The 19,261-nt window shown below is 38.2% G+C and overlaps 1 protein-coding gene across 1 annotated transcript in view; it reads left to right on the forward strand.

Moving 5' to 3' along the window:
* The first annotated feature begins 863 nt into the window (after positions 1-863).
* Positions 864-19,261, forward strand: part of MAP1B (microtubule associated protein 1B) — a 67,262-nt gene continuing 48,864 nt past the window's right edge. The window contains exons 1-2 of the mRNA XM_032214519.1: positions 864-1,179; positions 9,951-10,052. Of these exons, the coding sequence (XP_032070410.1) occupies positions 1,002-1,179; positions 9,951-10,052 (280 nt within the window). The 5' untranslated portion in view covers positions 864-1,001. The remainder of the gene's footprint in view (positions 1,180-9,950; positions 10,053-19,261) is intronic.

The following is a 19,261-nucleotide window of genomic DNA, read 5'->3' on the forward strand; positions in this document are numbered from 1 at the left end:
CCAAAGTCACTTAGAAGGATAGGCAGCTATGCAAATGTGATTAAATAAATAAATGTTGTTGTTGTTGTTGTTAGTTGCCAAGTTGTGTCTGATCCATCACGATCCCATGGACAACATTCTTCCAGGCCTTCCTGTCCTCTACCATACTTTGGAGTCCATTTAAGCTCACACCGACTGCTTCGGTGACTCCATCCAGCCACCTCATTCTAAATAAATACACTTATCGAATTTATCTATATAATAATTTTGAAAAGCAATGGCCAACCCATTGGCTGATCTTCCGTGGCTTGTAAATGTGAAAACACACCTTTGCCTTGCCTTTGGCAATCGCCACGGTCAAATATTACTTTTTTTGCTTGGACTTTTCTTGGCCGCCTGTGGCCTGTGTGTCCTCTGTGTGGCTGCGCCTCCTCGGCGGGACAGACAAATCCTTACTTTCTGGATTGAGATGTTGAAGATGAAGAATCAACGGTTGGGGGGGGGGGTCGGATGGGGCTAGGGGAGTCCAAGCAGGCCCCATCCTCATTCCTGGCGGGGCTTTTCTGGGCATCACCTCATCCTTCCTCCTTCCGGAAGCAGCGATGGGAATGATTTGCTGCAAATGACATCAGCTGCTGCCTGTGGTGGCTGTTGGCAAAGCGGCGGCGGCAGCAGCGCGTGGCTGCGCCGGGTCTCCCTCCCACCCGCCTGTTCCTCCTCAGCCGCCGCCGCCGCCGCCGCCTCCCTCCGCCTTCTCGCCAGGTCCCAGCCCCGCACTGTCTCGGTATAAAAACCCGCCGCCTCCCCGCCCTCCCTCACTCTCCCAGCTGCCTGGAGCGCGGCGGTGCCTCTCGGCGCGCTTCTTCTTCTTTTTTCACCCCCCTCTTCCCTGCAGAGGGAGGCGCCTTTGGAATTAAACCCTTTCGTCGCCTCCCCTCTTTTCTCCGCCGTCGCCTCGAGAGAGGAGCTTTGGGAAAGGCGCTGCGAAGGAGGGAGGAGGAGGCGGAGGCGGGCTTGCCAGGATGGCGACGGTGGTGCTGGAACCCGAGTCGGAGCCGTCTTGTAGCCTTCCCACCGCGGTCCCCCCTTCGCCGAGCCTGTCGCACCGTTTTCTCGACAGCAAATTTTATCTGCTGGTTGTGGTGGGCGAGCTGGTCACAGAGGAGCATCTGAGAAGAGCCATAAGCAATATAGAGCGAGGTAAGGCGGAGGCGTCCCTCCCGCCCGCTTTCTCCTCTCTCCCGTCTCTCCTGCAGGATTTTCGGGAAGGGGAACTTCATTTTTTCCCCCTTCCCTTCTCTATCCCCCCCGCCCCCCCGCCGCCCCCGAGCGCTGGCTTGGCCGAGGGGAAAGGGAAGAGATCGGAGGCAGCCTACAGGTTGCACAAAAGTCCTTGCTGCCACCGTCTCTTGTGGTGGAGAGAGAGAGAGGAGAGTTCGCTGCAGTTACCCGAGCTGTGATTCTGCCTGCGACCTTGGTACCCGCCGCCCCCTCCGTCCCCATCGCAACTTCTCTTCCTTGCCTGTTTATGGTGCAATTCTCGGGGACTCGTTGGGCTGATCTAGTTCAGCCCAGCGGAGATCCCAAAAAGGAAAATCTGATGCAACCACTCCCTTCTCTCTCTTCCCCCCTCCCCCCTTTCTCTTATGTGGATGCTTGTGCTAGGAGGGGTGAGGATTCTCTCTTTAGGACTGCAGTGCTACTTGGGGGGGGGGCAGCCGTGTCAATATTTAACCCCCATCCAACCCCGTTTTCCAGAGAGATTCACACTTCTAGGCGTGCCTTGTGCCCAGAAGAAAGAAAGAAGCTGCAGGGAGGCACTGAAGGGTGTGGAGAAAGCAGTTCTCTCCTGGTGAGAGGAGAAGAAATGGCACCTTTGTAATTGATGGCTTTGGTTTTGTTTTGTGTTTTTAACCATAGTTGACTTCAAACAAGAAGAAGTTTAAACGTTGATCCCCTCCTCGTTCTTAGGAACATCTTGTTCTCTGGGGATATTTCAATTCATCCATATTTCCAGAGATGTAGGACAGGAAGCAGAAGGAAATGAGATCTGGGAGGGGTAATATGTCCAGGGGAATACTGTATGATTTTTACTACATAAAGTACATTTCCTGGAGATGTGTAAGGATGCCTCTGCTTCTGAAACAGCAAACATGTTGGGTGCTGGGAGTATTTTGCCTTTCCGCAGACAGCTCTGCAGTTGACTTTGGCATTTTTGCTGCACCAAGGGGCACAAGGAAGGTGCAGTTGATCTTGAGTTTTACTTTTCTCTTCTGTGAGTCATTCCTCCCCTCCCTATTGTCATCATTCACACACATCCCACCCCCCCACTCCGGCTCAGAGCAGAGGTCGTTCCAGTCTTTGCTTGCCAGCAACAGTGTCTCCTTTTTTCTTTTTTCTTTTTTTTCCTCCCACCTCTCTATGCTGCTGCTAGAGAGTCTGCCCAGAGATACCGGCGGCGTGGTGGGCGTGGTGCAGTCCGCAGTGCGGTCCCTATGGCAGCCCATAGCTGACAAAGGGCGTTTTTACAGTCAAGGAGAAAAAGAGAATTATATTTAGGATCCATTTGCGCACTGTCTGCTTTTGCTCCCTGAAAATTGAGGAGAAAGGCTTTAGAGAGCACTGGGGCTGCAAAATACGCCACTTCTGAACAGAAATACAGGAGGTTCTTTTGTTTCTAACTTTCAGCCATAAGTGATATGGAATTTTTACCCCTCAAGCTTTCTGAGTATAGTGCAGATTTTGGAGAGATATTTTTTTCAAGACAAATAACAGACAGAAATTATTATAGAATAAGGAGCACTTTATTTGCTATATCTTACTATTGCTTGGCTACAGATTATTACAGCTTCTTTCAAAAGTCGTAGTACCGTAAATTGAAGAATTTTGCAATACAAGTTGAATAAAATGATACGTATTTTGAGTATCAAAGCTGGTTATCTTCGTAAACTTTAGGCAAATTCTCTCTTTGACTATTCTTTCCTTAGAAGGGATTTCAGCCATTGTCAGAAACCCTTGGCTACATGTAGGTGTGGTTCATAATTACTTTGGGATTTGTTTTTGATTTTGTATTCTAGTGAATTTGCACTATACATTGATTCCTGTAATCATACCAAAAGTTGCTTGAAATGATTTTTGGTCATGTTCTTTCCAGCTGCACCTAAAATTTTTAGATTAAGTCTGAATTTGCTGCATTTTGATTAATAATTTAATAATATTAAGGTGTTTGACAGTTTTTGCTTCAAGAAAAAGAAGCAAAATTCCTATATTGATTTTTGTTTTGTTTGTTTTGTTTTTTACTGCATAGTTCAATTGTGGCATTCTTGATACTGGATTCTGAACACAAAAATGATGACACATAAACATTCAGGGGATTTACCCATGTCAGTGGTTTAAACCTTGATTAGAAAAGTCTAGGTATCTCTTTGTTAAAATATACAGCAGCTTGATTAAATGTCTAGTTGAACAAGGCTTTTACAGCAAGGCCTTCTTGGTTTCATGATTCTGCACTCTTAGTTTTGGCCCTTGGACACCACCCTGGAAGATGCTCAATTAATATGAATCACTGCAGAGAAATCTGAGAGGCCATCATCTATGGATGACGTAGTAAAAGATTATCTTGAATGAATTGAAAAATGTTTCTTTAATATTACCAAATGAGATTTAGAGATGAGAGCTATTTAATAATTATAGAAAATAAACTACAATATTTATTTCCATATATTCATTCCCCCCCACATCCCCAGTATTTTAAAACCTATGGAAAATCTAACAATTGTGAGTCTGCCCAAATTGCTGATAAAGACTTGAACTGACAGAAACGACTGACAGATCTAATTTTTTTTTGAAGGAAATAAAAATTCCTTTCAGTATATTTTTATTAATCACTCATGTTAACATATCAGACCAATCTTTCTACTTTTTAGTGTAGAATTCTGTGTGATAATTGTGTCAGAAATGCTGACTCACAGAGCTCTATTGTGTAGACTGATTTAACAGTGGATCTTTAATAGGCTTCCATATTTAATTTTAAACAAGGCTTGCTTTTTGAGAACTTATGATGTATATCTGTTTTTTTTAAAAAATTCTTGCAAAGCCAGTATTCTAAAAATAACTGAATTTGATTACCAAATGTTCAGCAACATCTTCCTAACTTGCTGCCCTCAAACATGGTAGCTAAGGATTATAAGATTTGATACAAAGCAATCTTTCAGAAATGTCCAACTAAATCTTTCATACAGACTGAAAATATTTGAGTTCTGTCATATTTGTGTGAATTATCCTGAATACATTATCCATATGTTTCTCATTCTGAAACATTTTTATTAGCTAGTTCCCATAAAATATAAACACTTAAATACTCTTTGTATACCTGGAAATGATACAAAATGCATTAAGAAATAAAGATAAGATACAAAACAGATAGCAAACCTGAATCTGCTAAAATAATAACTGTAGTAGGTCAGAATAATTTTCTATATTTTCTATATTAATCAGAGGTCCTCCAAGTCATTTTTCAAACTCCCTGCACAATTTAGATCAACCTGGCTTTATACTAGAGGATTTGAAGTCAAACAAGAGAAAAAGGTTTAAAGATATGATACATGCATCAGGTATAAGAAATTCTGAGTCAATTTTCCAGACAAACTCATAAGAGATTCATGCTGTAGGTGTGGGATTAACCTTTGGAATTTAGATAAGAACTATCAACTCCAGTAAAATAGCCATTCGTTGTCCATTAGTGGATGAGAAGATCTTCCAATAAAAAGTATTGCATGTCACAAGAGACCATAAATTCTGACATTATATAGAGTGACGTCCTACATTCCTAATCAAGGCAGAAGTTGCTTTGTGTCAAGTCAGACCTTTTGTGGAAATTTGGCAGAGATTTACTAATGATGTCATAGTTGAAGTGGAGAAAACTGAAGTAGGAATCACTCTTCTTTGGACTTTTTTTTTGGCCATTATTGAATTTCAAGAGTTCATTTAAAAGCAGGATAAAAGCAAACTGATTGATTTAATATAATAATATGGATTCCCTTTTGGAAATTTTCAAAAAGGCACACTTCCAAAATTGTGAACTCAGTCGATTAAAATATAATTTAATTTGGCTGATTTAAAACAAATTTTTAAAAAATTATCCCAGCCTGATGTATCTTTAATAATTCTGGAAGCAATTAGAATTAAATAATTTGGAGGAAGCATGAATATGATTTAATTATTTTATTGAACATTTATTTATAAAATATTTTCATTTTTGTTGAAATACAACAAAAACAAGTCAACTCAGCAGATCTGCTACTGAAGTACTGAAGACTGTTGATGTGTTAATTATAGCACATCCTTATTGCTTTGCTAGGTTGGGAATTTGGATGCTCTGTAATTCATACAGTAATCTCACCTTAAACAGTTCCAGCTCAATCTAGTGTCATGGAACTCGTCTTTTGCTCATGTGACAGGACTTTGTGTTCTCACCTCTGAACTTTTCCAGCCTTCAAATTGCTTCTTCGGGGTGATGATCCCCAGTGATTGGAGCAGATATAACAGGACAGACTAAACATTGTTCCACCAGTAGACAAGCTTATAATTGGATTTATTTATATCCACTCATTACATTGCTCACTTTATTTGGAAATAGTCTTACAGAATTATTGTTGAAATAGAGCCTGACAATAAATCTGTCAATAAATCTGTTTGTCACAGTTTTTCCAAACTTCACTTAACCATTACATTTAATTCAGATGATGAACTCTACAACCTGATTAAGTAATTGTATGTATGTATGTATGTATGTATGTATGTATGTATATGTATGTATGTATGTATATGTATGTATGTATATGTATATGTATGCATGTGTGTGTGTATATATATATATGTATGTGTGTGTGTATGTGTGTATGTATGTATGTATATGTATATGTATGTGTGTGTATGTATATATGTATGTATGTATGTATGTATGTGTGTGTGTGTATATATACCAAATTTTTTTATATATATATATATAAAATTTGGTGGATCTCATGTATTTAATGCTTGCCTCCAGACATTGTGGATGATCCAACACTGGGGGCTTTTAAGAAGAGTCTGGACAACCATTTGTCTAAATGGTATAAGGTTTCTGGCTTAAGCAGAGGGTGGACTAGAAAACCTCCCAGGTCCCTTCCAACTCTTATCCTGTTAATACATTCTTTTGTAATAAGAAACCATATTATAAAAAAACTATATAAAAGGCAGAAGGAACATGCTGTAAAATGGTTAGTATTATTACCAAGACACAAACACTTCTATTCCACTGCAGCTGAAAGTAATTAGTGTTTCAAACATTAAATTACTCAGAAGAAATTAAACTTTTTGAATTTGAAATTCTCTTTACCCAGAATTTCTAACAACTTTGCCTAATTTTATAAGCCATTTGTTTCTAATTGTATAACAGATAAATTTGTTTATATTTATCTCAACCCGAAATAAGAAGTATGCTTTGCTAAGGATGCTGTCAACCCTCCAAGATAGACCAGACTCTGAACTAAAATCATTTCAACCAATACTACTTTTGTTGTAAGGTTATAGTAACAGAACCTTATAAGTCTGAATGCACTTCCTCTTCCCTTCCTTCCTTTATTTTCAGGAAAATAAATGGTTTATCTGACCATTGTCTTTGTTATGGGTCTTCTACCTGTATGTCAAAATTAAATTTTTGCCCATTACAGATCCTGAAAAGCAGTGGTTATTTTCTGACCTCGTTGAAACTCCTCTTGCAGGGGTCTCCTGAGGCTCCCAAAATCCTCACCTTTGGCCTCAGAGCCTTTCCAAACTTAACATCAACACTGATTGCAAATGTAACATAAGGGGAAAAAATTGGAAAGCAATCTTATACATTGTAATGTAAGTTATTTAGTCAATTTGAATCCAATGAGGTCAAACACATTTTTTGTCCTATCTAATCCACATTGGGAGGGTGGCCCCATAGGTCAAATATAGTCCCACCAGAAAAATATTGTATAGCCCTATCCTTCTGGTATTACTGCACTGTTGTGGTTTCCACTTCCCTTTTAATTAGCTGACACCTGCTGTTCAGGTACAGTGTACAGAGCTATAAATGTCACATGCATACAGGTTTGTAGAAGAATTCACATTGTCTTATTGACCGAACCAATAAAACAGTCGAGGAGGGAGGAAGTAGGTGACCTTCTTTAAAATTGATGCAATAATTAGGATTTGCTTCCAAACATTTGCATTTATTCTGTTTGTAATCTTCCTTTTTAAAAACAAACATTATTTTAAAAATGATCTAAGATGATTGCATGCATTTAATACCTAGAATCTGTGTCATATAAAAAATAATGTTCTTTTAATTTATAATACCTTGCTATCAATGTTTCAGTGTAACACTTTGAATTAAGTTTACTGCTATTTACATAAAAATGTAAACTCAAAATTTGCAAGACTTTATAAAAGGAAGCATCAATATATCATCTTGGCTGGCCTCCCATATTTAGTTTCTCTTATGTCAGGCCTTGCTGATAGGAAGCTAGGAACCTGAAGTATTGCTAGATGTATTAGCATACAGAAGATCTGTTTGGAAATGTGTGCTGGATACAGCTGTAGTTGACACAGGCTAAAGGGTGTGAGCAGAATAACTGTACCTTTGGCTGAATGAAAAAGGCTACAAAGTTTATGTGGGTCATGAAATGGTATTTAATTAATTATATTATGGTTACTGGCAGATATGGGGAAAGAATATGTGGTCTTTTCTACCTTATGTGCCTAAATAACATGGCTGGCCTTTGGTATTCTGTATCTTAACCGTATGCAGAAAGCGAAGTAATATCTGTATCCTACCACACTATTAATTCAGCCTACCTCAAAAGGTAGTTGTGGGGGAAACAATGGAGGAGAAAAATCTTTGTATATTGTTCTGAGCTCCTGGGGAGAGAATGTGGGTTGGTGGAATCCAGGAATGAATACATTTCCAAACTAGGCATTATGGCTAGATAGATCATAAATGGATGGTTTGTGAAAGGCTGCCATAAAGCTAACACTCATTGTACAGATGTGACTGAGAAAAATGAGGTGATTCAAGACAAATGTGAGGTTAAATGAGAAGAAAGCAGTATTCCCCGATGGGATAGTTGGTTCAGATCAGACAAAACAGTTTTCTAGAGCTGGCTTTTTCTATTGGTGAAAGCAAATGGAACTCTGCACACATGCCCACTGTTTGCACGGCCCAGTTGGCTTAAGATAATGGTGAGAGATGAAAATGATTAGTGTCAGACAATTCTTAAGCAATACTACATTACATATATCCATCTACAGAGATTAATATAGTTGTTAATGGAATGCCCTGAGTGATAGCAGTACTGATGTATGGAAGACTAGTTGCCAGAACCCTATGTGTTTCTTGTCTTTATGTGTTATAAAACAAAAAAGATGAGCATTTCATTTGGAACTGTGCACAAAAAGGGCAAAGTTAACCAGGGTAGGAAAATTTTGTGGAGCAGGTAGCATTTTGATCAGTGGTGCGTTGCAACAGGCTATGTCTCCCGGGGTAGCTGTTTGGTAATTGGGCAGGATCACAACATGTTTTTGAAATTCCAAGTAAACACATCTGCACAAAAAGTGTTTGTGTACACCGTATAAGCTGGGTACATAAATCTGAGCAGCACATCAATGAGGGCCTTTTCTGGGATACAGTCCTGGTCACTACTAGCAAAGTGTTTGTCCCAAGTTCAAATGGATTCCCATATTTATCTTGCCACCACTGCCCCTCCTTCAAAATTTAGATCAGCAAAGCCTGTCTTCACTCAGCTGTTCTTTCACTCATTTTTATTTCTGGAGAGATTTGTTTGATTTTTATTTCTTTGTGCTGCTTGTAGTTGTTGTAGTGATAGACATTCTGTGATTGTAATGACAGATTATTTTAATTTTGTCACTTTTTGTAATGTCGTTGAGTGTTTCTGTAGGGAGAAGGAATTCTGATTTACAAATACATACATGAATTCATAAATATTTAAAGCGTAATGATTTAAAGAAAGTGTTTTTACAAGTAGCATAAAACAATTAGTTCAGTGTTTTTATAGCATGTTGCAAATTGGTTAGCTACATCATCTTTTTGTAAATGCCACATTACCATCCTATAAACTTGCTCCCTAATAAAACAAGTAAAAAAGGCTAGCCTTGCTGGGAATAGAGTTCTAAATGAAGTCAGTAACTAAAGAACTAAATATATATTAGAGACTCTGGGAGATAAAGGACTAAGCCTGGTAAGTAGAATAAAAAAAACTGATTTTAAAAGCATGATGTGTTTAGAGTAGAGGATTAACAGGTGTATTTTTAAAATTAAAATCTAAATGTATCCATGTACCCATATGTCTAATCTGATAATCTGAGAGTGAGTTAAATGTTGGACTAGGATTGGGAGACTCACATTCAGAACCATATTTAAGCCATTGAATTGGTTTACTTATTAAAAAGACTCATATAGTTGCCCATCTTATGCACTATAATGCTAGGTTGCTTACAAACCAGAACAAAAACAGTACAAAGCATAAAAACCATCACAGAAAACCCAGATGCTGCCACCAAAGCACACACTCATACAGAAAGAGAGGGGTAGGTGGGTTCTATGACAATTCACCATGGCCAACGTGCTGAGGTCCAACTTGCTTTGATCAACTCGCTGCAGGAAAAGAGCTACATTAATATGAAAGAAATAGTGGAATAGAGAATGAATCAACATAAAGCTTCACTGGGACTCCAGCCTTATTCCATCACAGTGCTTGTGGGAAAATCCAACTAACTTTGGGCCATTCTATCAGCCTAACCTACCTTTAGGTGAAATTGGAAGATGGAGTCCTAAGATTTCCACCTTGAGCTCCTGGAGGTAAAAGGAAAAAGAAAGGTAACAATAGTAATTAATAATTTTGTACTTATCCCTGACTACGTGTTTATTTTGTTTTAACGTCTAGGTATCCGATCATGGGACACAAACCTCATTGAATGCAACTTGGATCAAGAACTTAAACTTTTTGTGTCTCGTCATTCAGCTCGATTTTCTCCTGATGTGAGAGGTACGGCTTATTTTTCTGTTATTGCCTGTGTTTGGTGGAGATTAATTTAAAACACCTGTTGCACAATAGGTCTTGGTCTACATTAAGACAATACAGTTGTAATCCTATATTCACATTCCAGAGAGCAAGTCAATTGAGATTTTCTTTTGGATTAATATATCTAAGGTCACTCACAGTGTAAAATTGCTTGTCTCTCTTTTAAAGAAAGCCTTATAGAGAACAACAGACAAAGCCAATATGTAAGCTTGATGTCACAGCCAGTGGCTATAATTCCAGACTTAGTTACTGGAAAGTAAATGTTGATGAGATCAGTGAAAATCAATTCACAGGAATTTATTTAGTTGGGCTATAAGCATATCACTAATCATGTGGTATATTGTTCTGAGCAAAAAGGATTCTGTTCTTAAGATAACTCAATTATACATTACCGTTTTCCAATAAAAGAATAATCTGATGTGAGTTGCTACCTTTTGACAATGTACTCCCAAAGGTGCTTTTTTCAAACCTGGATGATTCCGACCTGAATGACTGAGAATCTCCATAGACATTTTGACAATGCAATTCTCTGAAGCAATAGGGCACAATTTCATTGCAGATTAATGTTTTCTTAAATATTTCTGTGGGATCAGAATAAGTTGTAATTCCTTTTAAATTACAAAAGCTGTTGAATCTTGGCTTTAAAAAACTGTAGGTATTGGTGAGAACAAAGATTATGATGATTATGTCATTTTCCTATCCCCAGGCAAAGTTTTAAGCAAAGTTTGTATGTTTGCTATATAGAGGGTTACATATTTACCTATATTAGATGCTCAAATTCTATAAAATGCTTCCAACTCCTTGCACATATGCAACATGTCCAAAGTTTAATGTGCAGATTATCTGTTATAAAATCCTTTCAAAATGTATAGGAATCACACTTTCTTTTAGGAAGGATTAAGATAGGATTTTACTCAAACAAAGTTTTCTTAGCTTAATCACAGCAGAATGAATAATGGGTCTTCCTATTTTAGAACTGAGTGGGCAAATTTTAAGTAGCTGAAAGTTTCAAGTTTCAAGTTTATTAGAATTTGTATGCCGCCCACTCCCATAGGGACTCTGGGCGGCTCACAACAGACAAGAAACCTTTAATTTTAAAAAATAGAGATAAAAATACAGTATTAAAATTCATGTCACCCATTCCATCTAAGCGGGGCTGGATATCAATCAACAGCCCCAGGCCTGCCAGAACAGCCAGGTCTTGACGTCCTTACGGAAGGCCGGGAGAGTGGTAAGGGTCCAGATCTCTGCAGGTAGATCGTTCCACAGGGCCGGCGCAGCAACAGAGAAGGCCCTCCCCCGGGGGGTCGCCAGCCTGCATTGTCCGGCTGATGGCACCCGGAGGAGGCCCAACCTGTTCGATCTTGTTGGTCGTTGGGAGGTAAGTGGCAGGAGGCGGTCTCTCAGGTAGCCAGGTCCTAACCATGAAGGGCTTTAAAAGTAACGACTAGCACCTTGAAGCGCGTCCGGAGACCAATAGGAAGTCTCCCTTAAAATTGAGATTGGTGAAGACGGCAGTGAAGGGGAGGTGATACAAAGTGAGTGAAATTAGGATTATCTCTTTTTCATGAATTTAAGGATAGACTTTGCTAATTAATGGGAATTTATAAGTTTACACTATAATTTCCATGGTTTTATGTCTGTGTGTTCAGAAAATAAGGCAGAGGCTTTACGTTTTTATTTTGACCCTGAATCCCCTTCATTGATAAGAATGTTCCAATTTTCATTGAGGATAAAAATAAATCTTGGGAACAACCTTTTCTTCCCATTTATTAAAATTTGTGGGAAAGAAGGATTGAAGTTTGCAGTGATTCAATTCACTCTACCATCTTGTTGTACTTCATGTATAGACCCAGCATTACATTCCTAGGTCTTTATAGGATCAACCCAGTTCAGTGGTGGGATAATACACCAGTTTCTTCTCTGTTGGCTGGTGATGCTGGCTCTTACAGTGCAACATCTCTAGAGGATTAGATTAGGGAAATTTTTCATAGTTCTTTGCCTCTCAAGAAAAAATATATGCAGTGCCACAGTTAATTTTAGGGTATTTAGAGCATTAGGAACATAGTCTTGATCCAAAATATTTGGCCTCCACTTAATGTGATTTGGGTTAAACAGATGTAAATAGGATACAACTGTTCTAGATCCCACATTGGTTATATTAATTTTCCTGATACAAAAGAAATCACAGAAACTTCCTGAGATACAACTTTCTTGGAATATATCTAAGATTCCAAATCTTTACACAAGATACAGGTTTTCAGTTATACTGTATATTAAATAATTCTTTACTAAATCTACTCTTCAAATCGTATAATGCAAGTCTCTACTTCTGTTCAAATATATAGAGTAAAATTTAAGTGCACAATAGTAAGATATATAGGGGGGTGTATTTAGACATTAGCTGGATGACCTGAAATTAGTCTAGATCAGGGGTGTCAAACTCAAAACCCGGGGACCTGATTTGGCCTGTGGGGTACTTAGATCTAGTCCGTGGGGCAGCCCTGAAAACAGTGAAGGATTGGCCCGCAGTGCTTCTGCCAGTGAAAATGGGCTCCCGAGCTCCATTTTCACTGGCAGAGGGTTGCAGGAGGCCGTGGTAGCCAAAAATGGAGCTTGGGAGCCTGTTTTCACTGGCAGAGCACTCAGGCCGCCACAGTCGTCCCCGACAGGAGTGACATTGAGCTGGCCACACCCATCCCGGTCCACTGAGGTCAAACACAACCCTGATGTGGCCCTCAATGAAATCGTGTTTGATACCCCTGGTCTAGATTATTCCAAGATTAGATATTAAAACTATTTAACCTGTGCTATTTAAACAAGAAGTTATAGGAAGCAGTATTTAAAACACATATGGCTTCCCTTTGCTGTCATTAACCAAAGTCCACCCAGTGGTTAGAGGAGGACCACCCCAATCCAAACAGTTCCCAGCTTGGTTGCTCCCAGCCCCAAGCCTCAGTGAGATGAAAGACTTCCTCCATTTCACCCCTGCCTATCTCTGCCCTTTTTGGCCATCCTGTACCCTGTCTTGTGGGCCATCAAGTAGTGCTAAATTGCAAGAAATCCCCGGGCCACAGTGCAAAGCCCAGCCCATTTCAGCAGTGTGGAGCAGAGAGCTTCTTGGCAGTCTACTGCTCAGAATCCAAGGAGCCCCTGAGCTGCATTGCAGCATTAAGGCCAGCCCCAACCTATCTCACCAGTGCAGCGCAAAGGGTTTTCTTGATGCACTGCAGCTCTTACTGCAAGTAGTTTGCAAGATGCATCGCAGCACAGAGCCAATTGTAGTGTGAAGCCCAACCCCAGCCTGACCTAGCGGCGTGATGCAAAGGGGCTTCTTGGAGCGCTGCAACTCTGACAACTCTAGTAGTCAGTAGTCAGTCCAACCTGGGATTGGTAGATCATTATGTTTATTTAAAGCTTTACAATATTTCATATATAAAGTTTTTAAATATTTTCTGTGTTCACTATAAATTTTATAGTAGGAGAGTCGTACTATAAAGTCTATGGCCGCCACAAATCAGAAGTGTGGTAGCACCTCTTCCAACTAACAACTTATTAATCGTTCTTCTAAGTATTTATACTTCTTACTAACTTTATAGGAATTTCATTACAGAAAAGTATACAAATGTCACAAAACAATATTTTGAAGTGAAAGTATTTTTCATGTTACAATGTAGATTTTGTAAGTATATAAATACACACAAATACAGATAGAAGGGAGGGAGGAGACTCCAATCAAATGACAGGTGTCACACCTAATCATTACAGAAAAGCACAATACTAAAATGGCACAGCAGTTTTATAAGCTTTGAAAGTTTCTCAGTTTGGAAAAGAAATGCAATTCTGTAATATTTTGAGTACAGATTAAACTTTTGGAAGCCTTCTATTAATCACAGAATCTTACAAGGACTCTGGATGTCTGTCCTGTTAATGCGGCTGAAGTTTCAGAGTTAGTTGTTATACTCGTTATTCTTAGCAAGAAAAGAAAATGGAGACAAAGAGGCAGGAGGTTAGTTTAATTTGGCTGACTCATGCAAATGGATCAATGCTTAGCTTCCCCATGGAGGAGTTGCTATTAGCAACTGTGCCATAGCATCACTCCCTTGATGCACAGTAACAATGAGGCTCACAATGTAGCTATCTTAAAAGCCTTCTGATTGTGTTTACTTCTATAAGAAGAACAACCCAAACACAGTTAATCCAACCAGTAAAATTGCTCTTAATGTCAACTGTTATCTTCTGAATCGGGAGGGATGGGGCGAAGAGGTTCTTAGTTCTTAATTCTGATCCTTAACTTTAAATTCTCAAACAGAAATATTTGCTTACTGAAAATTATGTTACAAAAATATTTTTAAACAAATTATTAGCTGTGCACTATTATAAATATGCCTCATTTTCAGTATGGAATGCTGTTCCTTCTCAGTTTGTTTTTCCAAGCTTAATTACCTGCAAAATTCTATACTTTGGTTACCAAATATCCCACCAAGTGTGAAGCTACTTTTATGTTTAACTGATGTAAAAAATTCTAATCAATAAATGATTCATGAATTGCAAATATTTTTAATCTAGTTATATTTGAAAGTTTAATTATTCATAGTAGTTAAAGAACATTCTTTAATCGGGATCCATATGCTTAGTTTTTGGTGCTTGTGATGCAGCCATAGGGAGAGGAAGATAAACATGAGGAGCAGGAAAGGGAAAAGCACATTCTGCTAAACTTCCTGTTGCAATGCTACATCCTTAGTGTTATTGTATTATCTGAAGTTGGTTAAATACTGAATTACAAGATGTTTCTGAAGTATCTTATATGGTATGAACTGTCTTCATTGGCTATAGCTCAACATTTGGCAAGAAACTAGTTGGTACTTGCATTAATTTTATTTTGGGAGGAATCCATTTTTACATTCTGAAACTGGAGACTTCTACAACTTTTCTTTAATGTTTTATAACAGAAGAATAAAAAATAACCCCCAGGATAATCATAGAAATCACTCCCCCCTGCCCTTCTTAATCTTTTTGGTTTTGTTTTGTTTTTTCTGAGAGACTGGCTTTCAAGTCTCTATTGACTCAAGTAATTTGCCCTTGTCTCCTTTCTAGGGCTGAGAGACTGTCTTAAGATCAACCAGCTTTGTGACAAAGTCAAGACTAGAATTCATGTTCTCTCGAGTTTCTAGCTTTATGCATTAATGCAAATTTTGCTTTGTTATTTTTACTAATTTTCTGATAGATACAAGAATAATGTATCTGATACTTTGAAGAGGTTTACCACATTTCAAGTTATGGTTGCAGTATTTAATGTTGTAAATGATATGTCAGCGTTCCAAGTATCATGTAGAATTAAATCAGAGTCCAGGGCAAAATGATCCTTAAAGTTCCAATTTAATAAAGCAGACATCTTAGCACACCTGTGTTAATCCCAATTCTGGAAATGACATCAGAATTCCACCCAGTTAAAAGTTCGTGATCTTGTCCCCACACCTTCAATCCATCACATGGTCCAATCTTCTTCTTCCACACTGGCTTCCACACCCAGCTGCTTCCAGTCAGGTGTAAAAGTGCGGAGACAAAAGATGACCTTGGCTTCTAGAAAAGAATGAAAACAATACATTCCACAATCCTACTCCTGTCTATTCCCCCCTCCCATCAACTATACTATTGAAATAGCATAATGAAATAAGAGAAAGTGTGGCAGGCCAAAATTCTAAAAGGAATATAATTGCAGGCTTGACATGATAATTGTGTCCTATTGAAAAACAAAGGTGGAAGGAGATTCTAGCTCTCTTTCAAAAGGCCTTGTTCAGAATAATAAGAGAAAGTTAAGCTTGGACATCTCTCTTGGTTGAAACTGAAAGGGAATAATATATGTTCAATATACAGAGCAAGAGAAAGCAGTGCAGTAAATACATTATTTTAAATCATCCCACATGGAAGAACTATGCCTAATGTTTTTGCAATGTTCTCTTTTGCTTTTGTTTGTAGAATAAAGAAATTTCTAACAGTTTTATTTTCCTGCTGAATTTAAAAGATACAAAGTTTTGAAAGTAAAAATGTTTTATTTACATTTTTGAAGTCTTCCTGTTAAATGTGTTTTAAAAATACTACCTTGTCTGAAAGATATAGAAAGAGGTTACAATAATAGCTCTTTGGGTACATTTCCTTCAGACATATTTTCTGTAAAGTATAGGAAGGCAAGATTTAGCAATGTGTTAATTTAATATTAACACATATTAAATTAATAAAATTAACACATATTAAATTAATAAAGTTTAATTTAATAATTAAATTACTGACAGTAATTTGTCCATGTCTATTGAAATATTAAGATTGTTATTATCAGTTGGAAACTGCAGACCCTAGATTATTTTTTAAAAGATTTAAATAATGCCTAATGAGGATTCCACAAATAAAAAATATACAAGTTTAAAATATTGTCTTCCCCACTTTTTAAAAATAAAGAAGTTTGGCGAGGGATTTTTCTCCCCCTTTGAGAATCAAAGCAGTCATCAATAACAAGACAATGTCAAAATTTAATCTTTGGTATTCATATATAATGCATCATTATGAATTGTCTCTTTGGGGCTAAATCGCAGTATAGATTTTGGTGGTTCTATTTGTATTCATAGAAAGACCTGCTGGGAAGGGCTACTTTGCCCATAACAATTCCCCCTCCCATTAAACCTGTAATTACATCAAGAATTATAATTTGCCTTTGCCTTCTGCGGGATAATGTCATTGCATGTCAAGTTGGGGATTATAAAGAAGAGGAACACCCTGCTGGTGCTGTCATTTTATGTTAAACAGGAGAATCCGATTTCCTTCATCTCATAATGATTCAGAGGGGTATACCGTTTACTGAAATTAATGGAAATATGTAGATTTCCCACCAATTATAAGCCATAGAAAAGAGACAAAATATTTCTAAAGCTTTGCTGGCTGGGGAATTCTGGGAGTTGGAAGTCCTCCAGGCTTAAAGTTGCCAAAGTTGGAGACCCCTGCTCTACAGCCTCTGCCTAAAGCATAGGCAACTAATGCTTCTAAACCAGTCACCAAATTTAGCACTCGTCTGAATGAGTAGAATCTGAATAAAGCCTGAAAAATCGCAGGCTAACCAAGGAAATAGCGTATCCCATTGTAAAAGTTGTTTACTTCTATATATGAGCTCAAATTTAAAATAGTAACAAACTGCTGCTTGTTCTTTCCAAGGACTAGCTTCTATTTTGCAAATGGATTGCTTCTTCCATCTCTGGCAAAAGTCACAAGCTGTTTTCTAGTATTGCCAACATATTTTTCAATAGGACTAACAATTCTTTAATCTCAAGAGATAAAATAAAAGCATGTTATTTTCCTCTCTCCAGCACGTGTGCACCATGGGCCTTTCTGTTAATGAATTCGTTTTGCTGAATTGTTCAAAAGCTGTACCGCCTTAAGATAATTAATCTCAATTTGGCTATCTTTGACAGGAAGCAATCTGCAGGTGCTACAGCTCAGTGCTGGATGGGACTTAGTGTATTGCTTATTATCCTATTTCGTTTGGTAGAATATATGCCTTGACATCCTGAGCTTTTGAGTTCATTGCCTACATCTGACATATCTCGCACTATTGTGTCTTTCCTCACAAGTTTTATTTCTTAATTGACAGCTAAAACGAAGCAAAGTAAAGAATGAAAATGAACCACATTTCTACCTTGCAATTTAATTGGCAGTGATAAATTCCTTTGTAAAGTGAACTGAAAGGAGAAAAAAAAATCTTCACTTTGGTTTCTGTACTTATACACACATACCTAGCATTCTATTGCCTTTTGAAATAAGCAAGGCTATGTAAGCACATAAAAGGAGTAAAAATAGTAACCCAAAAAATAGATAAAAGGAGGAAGTGGGGTTTAAGTACTGTATTTTTCAGAATATAAGTCGCAGTCTCCCCCCCCAAAAGCGTAGAAATGTTGGTGCATCTTATACACTGAATACAGCCCCACCCCGCATCCCATTCTTGTGAAAAATGGGTGAAAACTGGGCCATTTTCCACAAAAACGGAGGCATTTTTGCCTTCCCCCAGCCCCCAGAAATACTGTGCAGGCTTCAGTAGGGCTGGGGGAAGACAAAAATGTTTCCGTTTTTTGTGAAAAACAGCCTGTTTTCTGCCTATTTTTCACAAAAATGGGTGGTTTTGCATTCTTGAGCCCTGCTGAAGCCTACAGAATGCTCCTAAGGACTGGGGAGAACAAAAACGTTTCTTCTTACTCACCTCTTAGAAATCTTGGTGTGTCTTATACACCAGTGCATCTTATAGTCCGAAAAATATGGTAGCTAAAATTATTTTACCCAATCACCATTCTTATACCTCTCCATACCTAAGCTGATATATGGTACTGTATCCTTTTCAAGGACCCCTCAACCTCATCCAACTATGGTTTTCTCATAGTTCTCCTTCAACAATGAGCTATTGTTGTTTTCTATTTCAATCTATATTTCTTCCTGTATTATCAAACCACTTCAATGTATTTCTTTTGTTCCAATCAATTACTTTGCATCTTACCAGAGGTGGGTTCCTACCAGTTCGCACCTATTCGGTAGAACCGGTTCGTCAAATCTACCGAATCGTTTAGAAGAGGTTCCACCAGTGGACCCGGAAAGCAGGCCACACCTACAGAAGAGGTTCTAAAAAATTTTGAAACCCACCACTGCATCTTACGTTACATTTGTTAAATACACATTAATTTATGACCCAATAAATTTTATGGGAATCTTCAAACAAAAGCTAGAGAGCCATCATCCTAAATACATGAGAACCTGCGTGTCAAACAGGGAATTGGACTGCATGCCCTCTGTTCCAGTTTCCATGATTTTGTGATAACCCCAGCTATTCACTTTATTCATAAACTTTCTTTAAAATAACAATTGTTCAGTAACTTTCCCATGCACATGCATTTATCAGTTAACTGTTGAAAAGCAAAAATCTAATCTGCACAACTGCTGCCCAGCATAAAGTTTCAAGGCATTTTTCCAAATGTTTAATCATTGTCATCTTTGTTTTCTTTCAATTAGTATTCCATCAAATATTTTTCCGGGCATGCTTAACAAACTAATATAATACTCTGTAGTTTTTGCTTTACTCTTGCTGCTTTTGCGTAGAAGAACAGTAAGAGCATTATTTTATTTTTTCCACTTCCTTTTCT

Source organism: Thamnophis elegans, chromosome 3 (assembly GCF_009769535.1).
Source record: "Thamnophis elegans isolate rThaEle1 chromosome 3, rThaEle1.pri, whole genome shotgun sequence".
NCBI lineage: Eukaryota > Metazoa > Chordata > Lepidosauria > Squamata > Colubridae > Thamnophis > Thamnophis elegans.